General features: G+C 37.5%; 1 protein-coding gene across 2 annotated transcripts in view; it reads left to right on the top strand.

The window, feature by feature from the left end:
* ANOS1 (anosmin 1) overlaps positions 1–12,571 on the top strand; it is a 211,239-nt gene extending 198,668 nt beyond the window's left edge. For both annotated transcript variants that reach the window (XM_033201283.1, XM_033201282.1), the window contains exons 10-14: positions 1,416–1,510; positions 4,526–4,697; positions 5,649–5,869; positions 7,007–7,148; positions 8,378–12,571. In XM_033201283.1, coding sequence (XP_033057174.1) covers positions 1,416–1,510; positions 4,526–4,697; positions 5,649–5,869; positions 7,007–7,148; positions 8,378–8,436 — 689 coding nt within the window. In that variant the 3' untranslated portion in view covers positions 8,437–12,571. The remainder of the gene's footprint in view (positions 1–1,415; positions 1,511–4,525; positions 4,698–5,648; positions 5,870–7,006; positions 7,149–8,377) is intronic.
* Positions 12,572–18,222: the final 5,651 nt, after the last annotated feature.

The raw sequence follows: 18,222 nt of genomic DNA, 5'->3' as shown, positions 1-18,222 counted from the left end.
CGGCCTCCCAAAGTGCTGGGATTACAGGCGTGAGCCACCATGCCCAGCCACCTTCTGTATTTATATGTAGACTTAATTACCTTCTAACATAATATCTATCTTATCTATGTATTGTATTTATTCTCTGTTATTATTGGCCCCATTTCTATGTAAAATTTAGGAGGGCAGCAGCCACTCCTGTGTGATTATTTCACTGCTGTTGAATGGAAGAACATGAACACACTCAGTGATTGACGTCAGCCTTGTGCATAACCTATAATTCTTTTTTTAAAAAATAAACGCTTGACGTCTGCTATATAAAAATTAAAACTCTAGTATGTGATTTCTCTTTTAACTAAATGCCCTAAGTGCCCACTTTTATATCCGTTTGCTTTCTCTCATTTAAAGTTCTTCTTTTCTGGTTCCAAAGTGCTCAAAGCAAAGTTCCCACTAGATCAACCCAATTTCCTCAAAGAGTTTTGTCCTCTGAAAACCCCCATCAAACACTTGGCATGATGTTGGGGACAAGATGTTAATCACCTGCAAAATAGTGCCGTTTGGTGCCATTTCACACCCCTCGGACACACTGGGGTGATTAATAAACCCGAGACTGTCAAGGCCTGCTTTCCCACACTCATTGAGTTGCTTGTCATTATTTTCTCTTTTTTTCCCCCCACTTTATTGTCCAAAGTAAAGAAATGTACAGAAAATATGCCTCTTGCCCTGGGAATAAACACGTTCAAAGGGTCAGTCTTCTGGCCTGTGTTTGAGAACACCAAGTCATATTTCAGTAGGGATCAGCCATACAGAAATGCCACGATGCACTTGGTTAAGGGGGAGTGGGAAGCATACATCCCTATCCTTTTGACAAAAGAACTTCTTTATGGCAATACGTAACAGGAAATAAACATGGATAGCCAATTCTGCAAGTGTGAAGGCAATGTTTTTGTTCTTGTGTGGATTCAGTAGTATCTCACTTTTATTTTTAAAAAGATGTAGGATTGAGAATCTTCTGATGATTCTCTTCTACAACAGGAATTACAAGAGCTGTTGCTAGGTGTTACCTTTCACTATAGGGCTTTGCCTACTGTAAAAACCACGGTTAGGTTATTCTCAAGACATCTTTTGAATCATTTTGCTATGACTTTACTAATTTTTTTTTTCTACTTAGTACTTGCACTTCAGCACAGGTTTTCCCTTGGCAGTATATTACTTTTTTCCCTTACTTTGTTCTTAATCATTAAGTATTCAGAATTATTAATTATTATAATTATGAAGTAATCAGAATCTCACCTCCTTTGGCTCACCTGTGCATTTACTGGTCACCTGTAGAGTTTCATTTCCTCTCCTTTTCTCCTCTCAAGTTCAAGAACCCCAGGCTACATGGAATGTAACATCCAGCCTATTATTTTTGGTTGTGTGTTTTGGCATTATAGATCCTACTGTCAACCAATATCATGTGCGGTGGTTTCCCGAAGTGTGTGCCCACAACAGAACAACCGGATCAGAGGCATCATCTGGCATGACCCACGTAAGGACATGATCTCTAGGCCAACTTGATCTGTGAACATAATTAGACCAGAGGATATACAAACTAGACATGTCAAACAGATAAGTCATTCTCACAAATCAGCTATTGAGTAATGACTTGATGGAAGTGGAAAACAGAATGATCATTATATTCACTCATTATTTTATCCATTCACACCATTGCACTGGGAGCTTACTCTGTTATCATCATGGAGCAAAACCTAAAGTGCAGAGACTAAAGACACAGTTCTTAAAGAACTCCCATATTTCAGGTGAAAATATGCCTGAGTATCTGTGTGCTTCATCTTAACTGGACAAAACTTTGAATTATTTTCTGAATTTTGACATGTCACCGTGATCTAAAGGTGTAATTGTACAAGTGAATTTCTATGTGACTCTATCATTTCGTACCATGTCCCTAAATGCCATCAGCTCAGTTAGTGAAATAATCTCCCTGTCCTGTATAGCATGCACCAATATTTTGCCTTTTAACTTTAAGAGAACATTAAACTCTCTGAGGATAGCAACTCTGTCAATATTGCCCAAAATATTATTCTAAATATTTTGGGGTTAGTACATGAATTATAGATTAGAATCAACAAACCAACACAAAATGTTTAAGAGATCATTGTATTATACAAAGTGTATAATACACTGTGATGGCAATTTATATGTACTACCTCAGGACAGTTTAAAAAATCCAAAAACATGGCCCCAAACATACAGTGTTTTGATTTGTGATATATAACTAGAATATTTTGTTTTGAACATTTTCTAAAGCAAGCACCATATTTTAAGAACCAGACCTACTGGCATAATTTTAAGATAATAAGATAAAACAAGTCACTGGATTTTCAGAAATACACAGCTTCTTTTTCTGTTTTACTGGATTTGGTTTGTCTCATGTTCACCAAGGTTTCTCCCTTTATTTATCCTTAAATTAACTCCAATGTTTGTGACCTTCAGTAAAATAATTCAACAGACATTCTAAATAGGGAAATTGACTTGAAAAGTGGAGAAAGAAATAAACAGAAGCGAGAATTATTAACATTTTTGTGGGCAGAGGGGTGAGGTTTTTGTTTTACTGATATGTGCGTGCCTCAGAACCCCACAGAACTGGGCTTATGTCAGTGCAATTCCCCAATCCTAGGCTTATCATCTTTAGGAACTCTGAAAGTGGTAACAACTATTTGCTGAGCAGATGTAATGTATCCAGTAGAAATAAAAATCAAACTCCTGAAAAATTATCCTTCTAGGGCCTTAGAACTTATCTGTATTTATTTTTAAACCTTTAGATCCAATTATTATAATTTGGTTTTTGTTTGTTTGTTTTTTGAGACGGAGTCTCGCTCTGTGGCCCAGGCTGGAGTACAGTGGCGCGATCTCGGCTCACTGCAAACTCCGCCTTCCGGGTTTACGCCATTCTCCTGCCTTAGCCTCCCGAGTAGCTGGGACTACAGGCGCCCGCCACCTCGCCCGGCTAATTTTTTGTATTTTTTAGTAGAAACGGGGTTTCACCGTGTTAGCCAGGATGGTCTCGATCTCCTGACCTCGTGATCCGCCCGTCTCGGCCTCCCAAAGTGCTGGGATTACAGGCTTGAGCCACCGCGCCCGGCCTATTATAATTTGTTTTTATGCTACAATGGAGCATCCACTAATTCACTTATTGCTGCAGATGTCTGCCTCCTATGCAACATGAAAGCAATCTTGAAATATCTGTGAAACAGGATCCTTAATAGCTAACCTTGGATTCCAATACAGTCCCATATAAAGAGCAGATTTATTTCCAAACAAAAGCAATTCAGACTCCCAAAGAGACATGGCGGCCTTGGCTTGGGCTTGGATTGGGCTTGCATTGTCCAGATTGATTTGTTTCCTATTCACTGTTTATACTAACTGGCTGCAGAGTGGGGTGCACCCCATCTCCTGTCACCATCTGGATGAAGGGCCAGCAGGCCTGGAGGTCACTCCCCATCTCTTTTGACATTCAGTGCTGTGTCACCTGCTGCCACTTCCACTCCTCACTTAATCACTCATGCCTCAGTTTTCATTTTAATTATTGTCTCATGTTTTTCCCTTCAGCCCTGCTGCTTTCTAGCAAGACCCCCTACCCATCATCCAATGAGTACCAGAGATGTTCCATCTGTGCCTTTTTTCTCTCTTAAAATAATTAAACGCGCACGCGCACACACACACACACACACACACACACACACACAAAACATGAAGTCTCACTATGTTGCCCAGGCTGGTCACAAACTCCTGAGTTCAAGCAATCCTCCCACCTCAGCCTCTCAAGTGGCTAGGACTATGACACGAGTCACCATGCCCAGCTATCCATCTGCACTTTTATACATATACAGTAAGAATTGGTAAATACAAAACAGAATGGATAAGTGCAACTTAGCCAAATATAAAAGAAACAGAGGTACATACCTATTATCACAGGAAATGTCATCTTTCGACATTATCGTAAAGTTACATTCTTAGCCCCTGACTCCTTACCATTTAGCCTCTTTCTTTTATTTATATTTAATCACAACATTATGGCAGAAAACAGTAACAGCACTCCAAAGAAGGGAAAAATTACATTGCTAAAGAATATTTTTTAACAGAAAAACTTACATATAAACTAATTCTATGTCTCAGAGAAGCCGGCATTAGTTCTTTTTTAACTGAAAAAAGTTAGATTTGTATTTACAGCTTTACATCACTGCCTGCACTGCTGCCAACTCAGAAATGCTGGTTGTCACCTTAGAAGTAGCGTGCTTTGATGAGGAATTATTATGATACTGTTTAATTCTAGAAGGTATATCCTGCAGCCATGGGAGTGTTTCACAATTGTCATTAATCAAAATGTAGACAGTGTGTGCTTTGTACATTTTATAAAAGCCATATTGCACACACTATATAGGAAAACATCCTTGTTGGATGGAATATGATTTCAATTCTTGCCAGTGTTTTTTAATCCCTAATGAGACTTATTGCTAGCATAATTCTCTTTCTCTTGCTCTAGGAAAATTATATAATTCTTCAAGATCTGTCATTTTCCTGTAAGTATAAGGTGACTGTCCAAGCAATACGGCCAAAAGGTCACTCCAAGGCAGAGGCCATTTTCTTCACTACTCCACCATGCTCTGCTCTTAAGGGGAAGAGCCACAAGCCCATTGGCTGCCCTGGCGAAGCAGGTACGTTTTCACCTGAAGGACTTCTGCGTCTAGGTCTAAGGTGTCAGCAGCACTTTGCAAACCTTGCCAAACTGCATTTCACAAGACCATAAAAACCAAAAGTGCCTCTCTTTCTAAGTTGTGTAATGATGACCCAATGTGGACAGAAGATATGTAGGAATGAATGTGTTATTTTAAAGCCTAACAGCCTTGGAAACATGTCCTTTGATAGTAATGTTGCCCTTTGGAAATGAAGGCAAACATTTAGATACTGCTTGTGTTTTGGCAAAGTTTGATATAATTATTTCATTTTTATCCCACCTCTTTGCTGTGTGGGTTATACTCACACACTTTCCATGCCAACCTAGCAAACCTCACATCTGTACCTTCCACCCCTTTCCTTGCCAAAGTCCCTGTCTTGCAGTGGGAAAAACTCTTTTAAATGCCCTGGATTTGACCAGGCATGGCGGCTCATGCCTGAAATCCCACTACTTTGGGAGGCTGAGATGGGAGAATCACTTAAACCTGGAGTTCCAGACCAGCATGGGCAACATAGCAAGATCCTGCCTCTAAAGAAGAAAAAAAAAAAAAAAAAGCCCTGGATTTAATAACTCTTCTAACAACTTTAATATTTACCTTCTCACTGCAGTCAATGCTATTCTTTAAGAAATAGTTAAGTCCTGCCAGGGTCTAAACTGCTCTCCTGCTTCCATCTTCAAAAGAGCATTCTAAAAATGACCCCCGAAAGATTGGAAGAAGCATTTAGTACAAAGTTGTAGTGAGGAGATTCCTACTCAACCTATCCCCGTATGTCAAAGGGGTGATTGCCTGAACCCATGTTTAAAGAACGAAGTCACATTGCTTCTATTAATATCATCCCACAGACTGGCCGCTGAAAATTCCTACAGTGGATCCCATGGGCACACCTTCTCCAATCACCTAATCCTGGTTTTCCTTCTTGCATTGCTGCAGGTCATGTTCTTTCTAAGGTGCTAGCTAAGCCTGAGAACCTTTCTGCTTCATTCATCGTCCAGGATGTGAACATCACGGGTCACTTTTCTTGGAAGATGGCCAAGGCCAATCTCTATCAGCCCATGACTGGGTTTCAAGTGACTTGGGCTGAGGTCACTACGGAAAGCAGACAGAACAGCCTACCCAACAGCATTATTTCACAGTCCCAGATCCTGCCTTCCGTAGGTCCCACTTCTTATACTATGTCCGTGTCATCGGTATCTACTGCTCCTTTATACTGACCTTCAGAGGTGGCTACCTCTGTCATTCTGTGTGCTGTACTATTGAGTCTTATTTTTGCATTTTCTTCTTCTGAGTGTATCTTTTGCAAGCATTAACACATTACAAATGTGACTGTGCATAGCTAAGAAGTAGCATAAGCTGCCATCTAGATAAAGTTTGATGACTAGAGCCAACTCATGAAAAGACCTTACCCTATCTTGTATGTGTGATTGAGCCATTTTCTTCTATCTTTGTTAACCTCATGTCTCTCTGGTCCAAGTGGACATGCCCTGTTTGAAGTGTTGAATTGGGGAGGGGTGGGGGGGAATAGCTAAAAGAAGCTTGTCGTTTGTCTGTCTTCCCTCCAACTTCAAATTTGGCTCGAGGCTGTAATGAGTTGGCCTGTCTTCCAGGTCACTTAATTCCTTGGCTTCAAAAAAAAAAAAAATAGTGTGGGATTTTACCCTCCCTGAAAATGCCCTTAGAGTAGCCAACTACCGTTACAAAATCCAAAAGGGGGGCAGGGCAGGGCAGGGGAGGGAAAGAAACACAACTGAAATCTCAGAAGGAAAAGTTCCATGGAATTAGAGAGTAGTTATTCTATAAATGTACTAGGTTTTATTGAGTTTTGAGAAGAATGTGTTGGCATAAAAATAAACACATTCAGTTGTGGGCATTGACAGATACTGTGTTTTAAGAAAAACAGTTGGCTCATTCACTGAAATTTGGATTATCAAGAATTCATATCACAAGATGTGCAACTGAAGACTTTAAACCATGGGAAAGTCTTATGTTAAGAAATTAAAAATAAATAAAATCCCAGGAGTGAGCCCTGAGAACTGGCACCTCAGCATATTTTAACTCTGCCAAGTGTCTTAGGCTGCCAAGAATTGAGTGAGGTACTAAGAAACCATATGGCAGAGAACCCCCACAAATGAGAAATAGTCTATAAATTAAACTGTGCCTTTACCAAGCAGCCACACTTGCCTGTGTATGATATTCTCCAGTGGGGGAAATACTGGTCTGCGTTCTCTGTGCATCACGGGTTGTCTCTGAAAGGTTGTCAGTGAGCATCCTCTTTTATATTGTCCTCTTAGGATCACTATGTCCTAACAGTGCCCAATCTGAGACCATCTACTCTTTACCGACTGGAAGTGCAAGTGCTGACCCCAGGAGGGGAGGGGCCGGCCACCATCAAGACGTTCCGGACGCCGGAGCTCCCACCCTCTTCAGCACACAGTGAGTGGGGTATCAGGTCTTGTGAACATAGAGAAAAATCTTGCTGGAAAATGAAAACAAATAAAAACACTATTACAGGTTTCTATGAGATAGGGAAATTGTCATCATCTAAAATCCTTTCTCCCGGTTTGTACCGACTTACTAGATTCTACTCCGGAACCTGTAGTGTAAAATGCATGGTTGATGCTTAATTGCTCTTTTTCTCCCTCCCTTCCTCTTCCCCCCTTTTCTTCCTTTCTTTGCTCCTTCCTTGTTTCCTTTCTCCATCCCTCTCTCCTTCCCTCTCTTCTTTTCTCCTTTCCTCTATCCTTCCTTTATTTTTTTTCCTTCCTTGCATTTTTCCCTGTATAATGCATGCTTTTTTCCTTGTCTTTTAAACCGTAAATACATACGGGAAAAAAATCTGTAGTTTCATATCAAACTGAAATATTTTTAAATCAATATTTTCAAATATCACAATATAGGAAATATAGGAATAATATTTTCCTAAGGAACTTATGTTCTTGTTACATAGATATTACTGTAATAAATGTCATGAATTTTCTTCATGATATGACCCAAGTCCACCTACTTCATTTATTGCTAAATCAAGTAAAATTTAAAAAGAAAATTGTCACCTAGATTTTCAAAACAGCCTCTTGCTGATTTTTAAATTATGTACTTCGTTTACTTTATTTTCAAGCTTAAATTAAAAAAAGTGTCTGATGATTAGTGTGTGGATAAAGCATTGAGAATTAGTCATAGTTTTAACTCTGATTTTTTAAAATGATAGATTGGTATGCTTATAATTGATAACTTGGTATGTTTATAATTTGAAGAAAAAAATATCACAATGGGAGAGCTTGATAGCCTCTAAAATTTTTGCTGGATAAATGCTTTTCTGATATTCCTTCATAGAAATTCCATTTAACAAAAGTATTTGATAATTTTTAAAACTTCTTTGAGCAAATAAAAAAGGATTATGGTTTGATTGAATAAGTGTGAGCTTAAGGAAAGGAGCTTGTGTTTTTCTTATTATTTTATGGTTTAGCAAGGCATCAAAGAGGAAGAGAAAAACAGGAAAAGGAGAGAAAGAGCGTGGTTGTATATTCAGATTCAGAATAGGAAAGACATGGTCATAGGAAGGAACATTTGCCGGGGTCTCGTGCTTTTTCTACAAATAAAAGTAATTCTATCATTTATTTGATACATATAAATGGATGTGACTGACATATTTTGTCACTTTTTAGGATCTCATCTTAAGCATCGTCATCCACATCATTACAAGCCTTCTCCAGAAAGATACTAAACTGTTCAAAAAGATTTTTTGAAATTGAACAGATGTGTAAGCTTGTTCAACTTCGGCCACGAGACATGCACACTTCCAGAGGCAGTGGGAACTGCTCAGAGGCCCGTACTCTCCTATGTGACTTTAGTGCAGGAAGAACTTCTGTCAATCTCGGATACATCTGGAGACAAGTGAGAAACAGTAGATTGGTGAAGACAGACACCAGTTCCCTACAAGCTTGGAGAAAATGAAGAATAGGCCTGTTGAATGCTAAATTTTGTTTTCACGTATGGTGTCGCTCATTTGTATTGAATTACAACAGAACTCAGTTTTCCCTGAATTTGGAGTACCAAACTCCGCCCCAAAAAGGAGAGTAACAAATACACAATTCACACATAACACTAAGCATAAATCTAATCAATAAAATGTATTTTTGACAAAATTATTGATTCAATATGAAAAATCAACTAAGATTATACAGCTTTGTTGATTCGAATCTTTCCTAAGATCATTTTTATCCTAGGTGATTTTTAAATGAAAATGTGTAATCTAAAATATACCAACGAATTTAAATCTAAAAATGCTCCTACTTTAAGTACCTTATGCTGCTCTTTACGCAAAGGTAAATGAAAGTTCCTTCTATAAATTATGATTTACAAAAGACACCCAAGCCAGAGGAACTCAATGAAATAAGCTGTTAACCAGATTTTACCTTGGAGGAATGAAAATTATTTCTTAGGGATGCCTTTTAATATTTGATCGTATTATGTGAGAGATTTTCCTGATGTGTTATCTTATTTATATTTTCCCTTATTTTCCTCGATGTGGATAATAGCTTTTGGTGCACTTCTGTTTCACCATCTGAAAATTCACAAAACTTCTTGCTTCAAATGAAAAAATCCCAACTCTTGAGCATGTTTAAATCTTTGCAGAGATTTGCCTTTTCTTAATCAAAGAAAGGTATTTGTATGCTAGAATATTCTTGGTAATGTTTAAAAAAGGCCTTTGATTGATAGAGAAGGACAGTTACTTGCACTTAATTCATCCATATGCTTTCAAATCTATTATATCTTACTTTTTGGAAAATTGTTTATGCTACAAATTAGTGCCTGGTAGCATGAACTTAAGTCAAAACGTGTTATCAATATAGAGTGTTGCAGTGTATATTGTAACAACCTAAAACGCAGAGATGTTTAATTTAATACTGTTTTTTTCCTTGAAGGAATACTCACATACATGGTTTGAAATGTGCATAGATATGCATGTCTATATAATTATAAATGCATGTGTATATATATGCAAATATATGTACATATACATATATATACACACAGACACATGCGTATACATGAATATACCTTGAGCATGAATCCCTGAAGAAATCGTTTTCATAGCTCACCAATAGTGAGTAAAGATACAGCTCTTTTAAAGGTCATAAGGATAATATATTTTCCCCATCAGTGCTGATTCTGAGAAAAGAGCAATTTATCAAAATTAAACACTGTAAAAGAAAGGTGTCCACATGTCTTTACCTACCTAAGTAAAACAGGAAGAAAATCAGTAACATTATCCTTAGGTTTTGACAGTGGTGCTTGCTTCTTGTTGTTTTACTGTTTCCTGAACTCATGCAGATGCCTGGCCATTCCTGGGAAGAGTGGATAACTCAGAAGTCATTGAGTCCACGGGGCTTCACTGCAGTGTCTAAAGGCAGATGCAAATGAAAATGCAGAGAAAATACTTTTCTGATGTTGATGCATGTCTTTAGGAAACACATTTATAAACAAGGATACCTGATAATAGATATTGAAACCTGTTTCCTGTGTGTTAAACTATTTTAGAAGTGGATATTCCAGGAATGTTTTGCAGCTTTGTACAAGTAACATAAATTGGACACCTGATAATGAAAGTTCATGTTGGTTCTGAATGGTTTTCTGCAGCTCCTGTCACAGGTTGGGATGGATTTATCACATTGAGTTGTGAAATTACCTGGTTCTAAGAATTTTTGAATGGCGAAAATAGAAAACAGTCTTCATTTGAAAACATCCCTAAGCTTGAATAAATGGATACCATAGATAGCTTCTCTAAAACTATGTTTTATTCTGGTGTCATCACCAGCATCTGAATTTCAAGTTCTTAAAATTTCAAAAATTAAAAATTTTCATTATCGGCTATCCATTTATCTTTTACACGAACTTGTCATGAACAAATCCAAATGTTTATGCCAGCAAATGTTTGTACTGTTGCATAGTTAAAAATGCTGGAAGTCTATACATAGATACAAAATATTATTAAATTAGTACATAAATTTACTTTTATAAAATTTAATCATGCCTCTTTTGTCTGGGTAATAGACATTGTACAGATATTTTTAGTTCAGATGGTGATTCTGAAACTTACATCTCCCTTAAAAAAATCTAAAGCAGCTCTTATGGGCTTCTAATTTTGATATAAATAAATAATTTAAATTGTATTGGTGTTACTGGAAGAAAAATGCTATTAATGGGCTAATAAAAAACGTGTTTCTCTTGTGGATTTTAATAAGCTCCATATTATTCAAATGATCAAAAATATAGTTACAATTTTTTGAATTTTAAAAATGTGATTGGTCTAATAAAGGATAAAATCTATGTTTTTTAACAAACATAAGTTTTGGTGCCTAATTCTGTAATATGTTTTATTGAAATTAGATTCATTTATTTAATGTGAGAAAAATATATCCAGTAATAGTATTGACTCTTTAAAAAATTGAGCTCATCAAAAATATTGTCATCAAATATAGGTGGTTAATTTGATATACATTGCAGTTACATGCATTATTTTTATTTACAACCTTTGCTCCTTAATGATGAATTTATCTGTGTTACCCTGTTTTTCTACCTGGAACTCCATAGAATGATGTTTGCAAACCAACATGTGATCTTTTCAGTCATTCACTGTTTTAATATGACATGGTAGAGAAGATAAAGTTTATGGCAGATAATTTTTTGTAATGTGTATTAAACGAAGTTCAAAGATTAGAAATACATCTGTGTCCTGAAAACCTTAGATACATAGCCAACTGTATACAGAGGTTCATCTCAACCTCAACACTATTGACTTTTGGGGCTGGATAGTTCTCTGTTATGGGGGTTGTCTTGTGCACTGTAGGTTTTTAGTAGCATCCACACTTTCTCCTCACCAGATGCCAGTTGCACCCTCCCCCAAGTTGAGACAACCAAAAATGTCTCCAGATATTGCCAGCTACCCCTTGAGGGACGGTACCTCTGGTTGAGAACCGTTGCTAGAGAATGATCTTTACTGAATAGATGAGAATTTGCCCTTCGTAAGAAACCCAGTAAATTTCTAGAGCAAGTCCCAAAAACTAAGGGACAGCTAAGAAGTTATTATGGTTAACTTCAAAGGCCTAAACTGTGTCTTTTATGTCCACTAAACCACCTGATTAAAAGACAGAATTTTGACTTGTGTCTGTATCATACAAGTACAAATACTAATTTTGCCCTATGTATCCGTAAATGTCATTTGTGATATTGACTTATTTATTTAATGCTCTTTCTTACGCCGTGGGTTTTCAAGTTCACTCATTCCTATGGTTGCAAATAACTCTAAAACTTATTATATAAACTTTCATATTATAGGCAGAACACAGTGGCTAAATATCTGTTGCATGTACTTTAAAGTTTATTACAAGATATAAACAGATCTGTAAAGATGTTGACTCCTACCTGTGATTTTGCATGCCCAGACTCAGTGTCAGGTATGGAGAGGATTCTCATGACTGTCTTACCTCTACTGAATATTTTAGTGAGTTATATGATTTACGGAGTGGTTAACAGAGGTCTATATAAAATTATTTTCCCCCTTTACTTAATTATATTGTAGTGTGCAGATAACAAAACTGCTACCTTCTCATCCAAGTGGTCTGTAGAATTCATGTCCCTTACAGTGGTCATTTAAAGTCAATATTTATTTATGTATGTAATAAAAAAAGTTGGATTTTTGTGTATGTCTGTCATGTTATTTAGAGCGAAGTAATCTTGTAAAAATGTTTTGTAAAAAACAAAAAAGTATTGTAAATAGTCTTGATATTCTGTGACTCATTATTTTCATGTTAGAGTTTGTACATACTGGTTCAATAATAAAGTATCCTTAAACCAGATCAAGGAGTCGACTCTATTTCTTAAAGAAACATTTTTGCTGGGCACAGTGGCATGCACCTGTAGTCTCAGCTACTTGGGAAGCTGAATTTGAAGGATCACTCGAGTCCTGAATGTTTGAGACCAGCCTGGGCAACATAGCAAGGCCCTGTCTCCAACAAAATTTTAAAAAAAAGAAAAGGAACTTTATTGCATTTAAGAAGAAAAATGGACAGTTCCTGCTGCCAAGGAGATTTAAAAGACTTTCCATGTCAGTGTGAATGGAATTTGAGGTCTGGTAAATGTTAACAAGACAGCATTTCATCCTAATGAAAGTATCTTGGAGTTTGACAATCAGCGCTTCAGATTTCTATCATCATGTTTACAATTGTAACTTCTGATGGTTTTAGTGGTATATTAAGTCAAGGATATACAGTTTTAAGCTGTTTTTCTTTTGCCACCAATATTTACTCCTAAAATTGTAGATGTATGCAATGCCGATAAGCATTCACCTGTACTTCAATACTACTCAATTGTTTTTCAATACTACCTACTATGGTGAAAGCCTTTAAATCTCCAATATCTAAGTAGAGTTTTGAGAGGCTTGTACATCCCCACTTTGACATGCAATTGACCCATAACTGCTGACGAATTGGAAAAAATGCCTAAGGAAAAAAAACATAAGAAATAAAGGCTTTTGGGGTATTCACCGAAATAATACATATTGTACCCATTAAGTAATTTCTCTTTCCTCCCACCCTCTGACCCTCCCACCCTTCCAAGTATTTATTGTCAATTATTCTACATTCTATGTCCATGTGTACACGTTATTTAGTAGTTCCCAGTTATAAATGAGAACATGTGGCATTTGTCTTTTTGTGTCTGTGTTATTTCAATTAAGATAATGGCCTCCATTCCATCCATGTTGCTGCAAAAGACATGATTACATTCTTGTTTATGACTGAATAATATTCCATTGTGTATGTAGGGACCACTTATATGCTGTTGGTCATCATGTAAATTAACATGACCTCTATGGAAAACAGTATGGAGATTTCTCAACTAAAAATAGAACTACCATTTGACCAAGCAGTCCCACTACTGGGTATCTACCCAGAGAAAAAGTATCATTATATGAAAAAGATACTTACATGTTTATCGCAGCACTATTCACAAGAGTAGAGATATGGAAGCAGTCTATCAAGGCCATCAGTGGAGGATTGCTTGATGCTTTTATGCCATCTTGAGGTTACAGGAAGAATGGGGGCTCGGATCTTGGCAACACAATTTATGGGAGGGGGAGAAGAGAAGTCCTGACTAGCAAAGGTGGTCTTGTTATGCAGATGAAACCTCCCAGGTCGCAGCCTTTAGAGAGAATAGATGGTGACTGTTTCTTTCAGACCTTAAAGGTGTCAGGCTTTTAGTCCATTTTTCCTAGATCCAGAAACGGGACAGGGAGTGGGTGTCAGAGAAAGCCTGGCTGCAGCAATGCATCAATGCAGATTTTCTCTACATCCACAGATGTAAATTTCCCCCACAAAAGACAGCTTTGTAGGGCTGTTATTTGCAGGCCCTCTGAACAGCCATCTCTAAATAAGTCAAAGAAGGGGTATTTGGGGGTGAAATACTTTGATTTCTTTCAATGGCTGCTGCCGCCACCCTATAGCATGATCACACATGCAAGTGGCCCCAGGCTTGACTCTTCCCCAGTCCCCGAGGCCTGAATTTCCTGGGAGTTTTCTGGGAGTTCTTATCCACTCATTGTCTGAGGCTTCACCGAGCCAATCAGCTGCACAACCTGGGCACCTCACACTGGTCTCCAACCTCCATTCTTCATCAAAGATCAGAGAGGCTAGGGCTACTGACCCAGAGATCGGGCTTGAAGTTTGCAATAAGAATCCAACTTCCTTCACATTCTTTTACTTCTTGAGCAACACCACAGGGTAAACAGGTTCTTAGGGCCAGTACAGTGTCCTGGCAGGGACTGAAAACCCAAGAAATATTTTTAGTGTTGTTTCCATGGGGAGGTATTTTTTACACAAATGAGTCCTGAGAATACAGCTTTGTTGTAAATTGGAGACAACTTTTACATATACCAGCCATTGATGGAGCATGGTATCAATGGAGCAAAAGCTGAGGGGATACAAGAAAAATTTTTTAAAAGAGTAAGAGGCCAGGCATGATGGCTCACACCTGCAATCCCAGCACTTTGGGAAGCTGAGGCGGGAGGATCATTTGGTGCCCACCTGGGCAACATAAAGAGACCACATCTCTGCAAATAAAATGGAAAATTAGCTAGACATGGTAGTGCATACTTGTAGTCCCAGCCACTTGGACGGCTGAGGCAGGAGAATCGCTTGAGCCCACGAGGTAATGGCTGCAGTGAGCTATGATCACGTGATTGAGCTCCAGCCTGGATGACAGAATGAGACCTTGTCTAAAAAAAAATAAAAATAAAAATTGTGCCCTCTCTTGTGCGGAAACACAGAGAGTATGCCTGCCTATCCTTTCTCTGCCTTGGTATTCCTACCCAAAGTAAGGATTTTGCCACTCACTTCATGGTTACTATGAAGATGGTCATGTAACAGTGCTTGGAAAAATCCGTGTGTGTGTGTGTGTGTGTGTGTGTGTGTCTAAAAATGTCAGATCGAAGACACCAAAAGCAATCCCAACAAAAGCAAAAATTGGCAAATGGGATCTAATTAAGAGCTTCTTCATAGCAAAAGAAACTGTCAACCGAGTAAACAGACAAACCAGAGAATGGGAGAAAATATTTGCAAATTATGCATCTAACAAAGGTCTTATATCCAGCATCCAGCACCGATAAGGAACTTAAACAAATATACGATAAAAAAGAAATCTCATTTAAAAAGTGGGCAAAGGACATGAATAGACACTTTTCAAAAGAAGACATACACGTGGCCAACAAGCATATAAAACAAAGCCCAATATCACTGATCATTAGAGAAATGCAAATCAAAAACACAATGAAATATCATCTCACACCAGGCAGAATGGGTATTTTATTAAAAAGAAAAAAATAGCAGGTACTGGCAAGGTTGCAGAGAAAAGAGAATACTTATACACTGTTGATGGGGGTGTAAATTAGTTCAACCATTGTGAACAGCAGTGTGGCAATTCCTCAAAGAGCTAAAAACAGAAATACCATTTGACCCAGCAATCCCATTACTGGATATATTCCCAAAGACATATACATCATTCTACCATAAAGACACAAGCATGCAAATGTTCATTGCAGCACTATTCACAATCACAAAAACATAGACTCAACCTAAATGCTCATCACTGGTAGACTGTATAAAGAAAATATGGTATATACACATCATGGAATACTATACAGCCACAGAAAAAGAAAAAGATCATCTCCTTTGCAGGAACATAGATGGAGCTGGAGGCCATCATCCTTAGGAAACCTACACAGGAACAGAAAAGCCAATACCGCATGTTCTCACTTACAAGTGGGAGCTAAATGATGAGAACACATGAACACAAAGAGGGGAACAACAGATACTGGGACCTACTTGAGGGTGGAAGGTGGGAGGAGGCAGAGGATCAGGAAAAATAACTAATGAGTACTAGGCTTAGTACCTGGGTGATGGAATAATCTGTACAACAAACCTTTGTGACAAGAGTTTACCCATATAACAAACTTGCACATGTGTCCCTGAACCTAAAATAAAAGTTAAAAGAAGAAAAAGAAAATTGAATGAATCACATAAAAAAATTGAAACGCCAAATCACTAAGGTGAGGGAGTGGAAGGTTTGTAATTCCTAAAACAATTTAGAGCAACTAATAGAAAATTGGGTTGGTTGTATTTGTACCAACACTTCTTGATATTCAATCCCTGGCAGTGATGGAATGAAATTTAGAAAAATATGAGGAAACTGAGCAGTTTTTGTAAGATCTGTGTAATAGAAGGGTCTAATCTACAGAGGACACAGTAAGAAAAATTTGGAAAAGCAAAATCTAAGAATGAAAGCAAAATAGAATTAAGAGAGCATTTAGAAAGTAAGGCAAAGAAAGAATAAGGTAAGGGTGGGGAGAGAAGGAGAGACCATGAAACCAAAGACGTAAGTACTGAAGACTACAGTTCTTTTGCATCATAACTAAGGACCAGAGGTCTGATTTAAATGCCACAGCAAATTTTGAAATGGGAACACTGTAGAGTAAATGTTACTGAGTGAATGTTACATATATTCTATACATGAAATTCAAGTAGTTGGGAGAACTAGAACTGATAAGGAACAATGTGCAGTCCAGGGCTCCCTGTGTTTTGTGAAATTTAAATTCAAATCCAAGTCTTATGTTACTTGTCAATCTTCTTTAAAGGAGTCTCTCCCTCTCTCTCTCTCTCTCTCTCTTTTTTTTTTTTTTTACTTTTTGAGAAAATTGAGAATTTTGAGAAAATTGTAGATTCACATGCAATTGTAAGAAATAATAGAGATTATGAATTATCCTGAACCCTTTATTTAGTTTCCCACAATGGTGACATCTTTCAAAACTACAATACAGTATCACAACCAGGAAATTGACATTGATACAAACCATATCCTTTATTCAGATCTCATAGGTTTTATATACACACAGTTGTGTGCATGTGTGGGTGTCTGTATGTACTTGGTTCTATTCAATTTTACACACAAATTATTTGCAATCTGTTTACACAAATGAGTCATTGTGTTTTAAGTAGATAAACACCTAGGGGACACACAGTGACTTAAAGAAATTCGTTTTAAGGAGGTATTGCATATTTTTGCACATTGCCCTAGGGCTGAGTGCCATTTACTTTGTGCTGATTTTAACTTATAACATTCTAGGAATGATCGACTCAATATGCACGTGATACCATCTTCAATTTCTGCCGGTGAATTGTTTTCATAAACTAGCCAAGCACATAACAAGTCTGTTTAGAAAAATCCATCTTGTCCAAGGAAACAAAAGGTTTGAGTATGTAAAATCTATAGATTTGAAAAATCATTTCACTGAGAGAAATCCTGGTGCACGTTTATAGTCTAGACGTGGATTTGAGAAAAGTAAAAGAACAGTGAAATCTTTATTGGTTAGAAAACTAAAGATTGCCCAAAGTAGAAAGAATAATCGAGTTTCAGATTAAGATAATACTTAAAGATTGAGTTTTGCACAATTGACTCTGATTATTAGCACGACTCTGACCCTGGGTCAGAGGCTTTCAAAACTGGCTGCCTATTAGAACTCCCAGGGGAGCTTTTAAGAAGTCCAGTGTCCTCTGGCACCTAAAGATCAGGAGAGAAGGATGGACATTGAACATTAGTGCTAGTTTAAAGGGTCCCCAGGTGATTCTAACATGTGCCCAGTGCCGCAAACCACTCTCCCAAGCTATTGAATGATAAATGTTAGAAACATTCCTGCTTGCAGAGCTAAAGAAGCAAAAAGTCATATTGAAGCATCGCATTTTTATCTCAGTGCACCAGAATATATTGAAGTTTTTCTCCTCAAATTCCCTGGATTAAGTTATATATAAAGACATAGATGTAGACATGAAAATGCATGCAAATACATACACATGTAGATAAATATAGGTATAGCTACCACAGGCATCTTCCTTTCAATCTTTTGAGTATAATGGGAATTTATCCTGAGAAATACTGATAAAATATAGGGCTAGGCAAATAT

This window comes from Trachypithecus francoisi, unplaced genomic scaffold, assembly GCF_009764315.1.
Source record: "Trachypithecus francoisi isolate TF-2019V2 unplaced genomic scaffold, Tfra_2.0 Lachesis_group6, whole genome shotgun sequence".
Taxonomy (NCBI): Eukaryota; Metazoa; Chordata; class Mammalia; order Primates; family Cercopithecidae; genus Trachypithecus; species Trachypithecus francoisi.
Note: the sequence above shows the minus strand (reverse complement) of the source record. Positions and strands in the feature narration are given on the sequence as shown.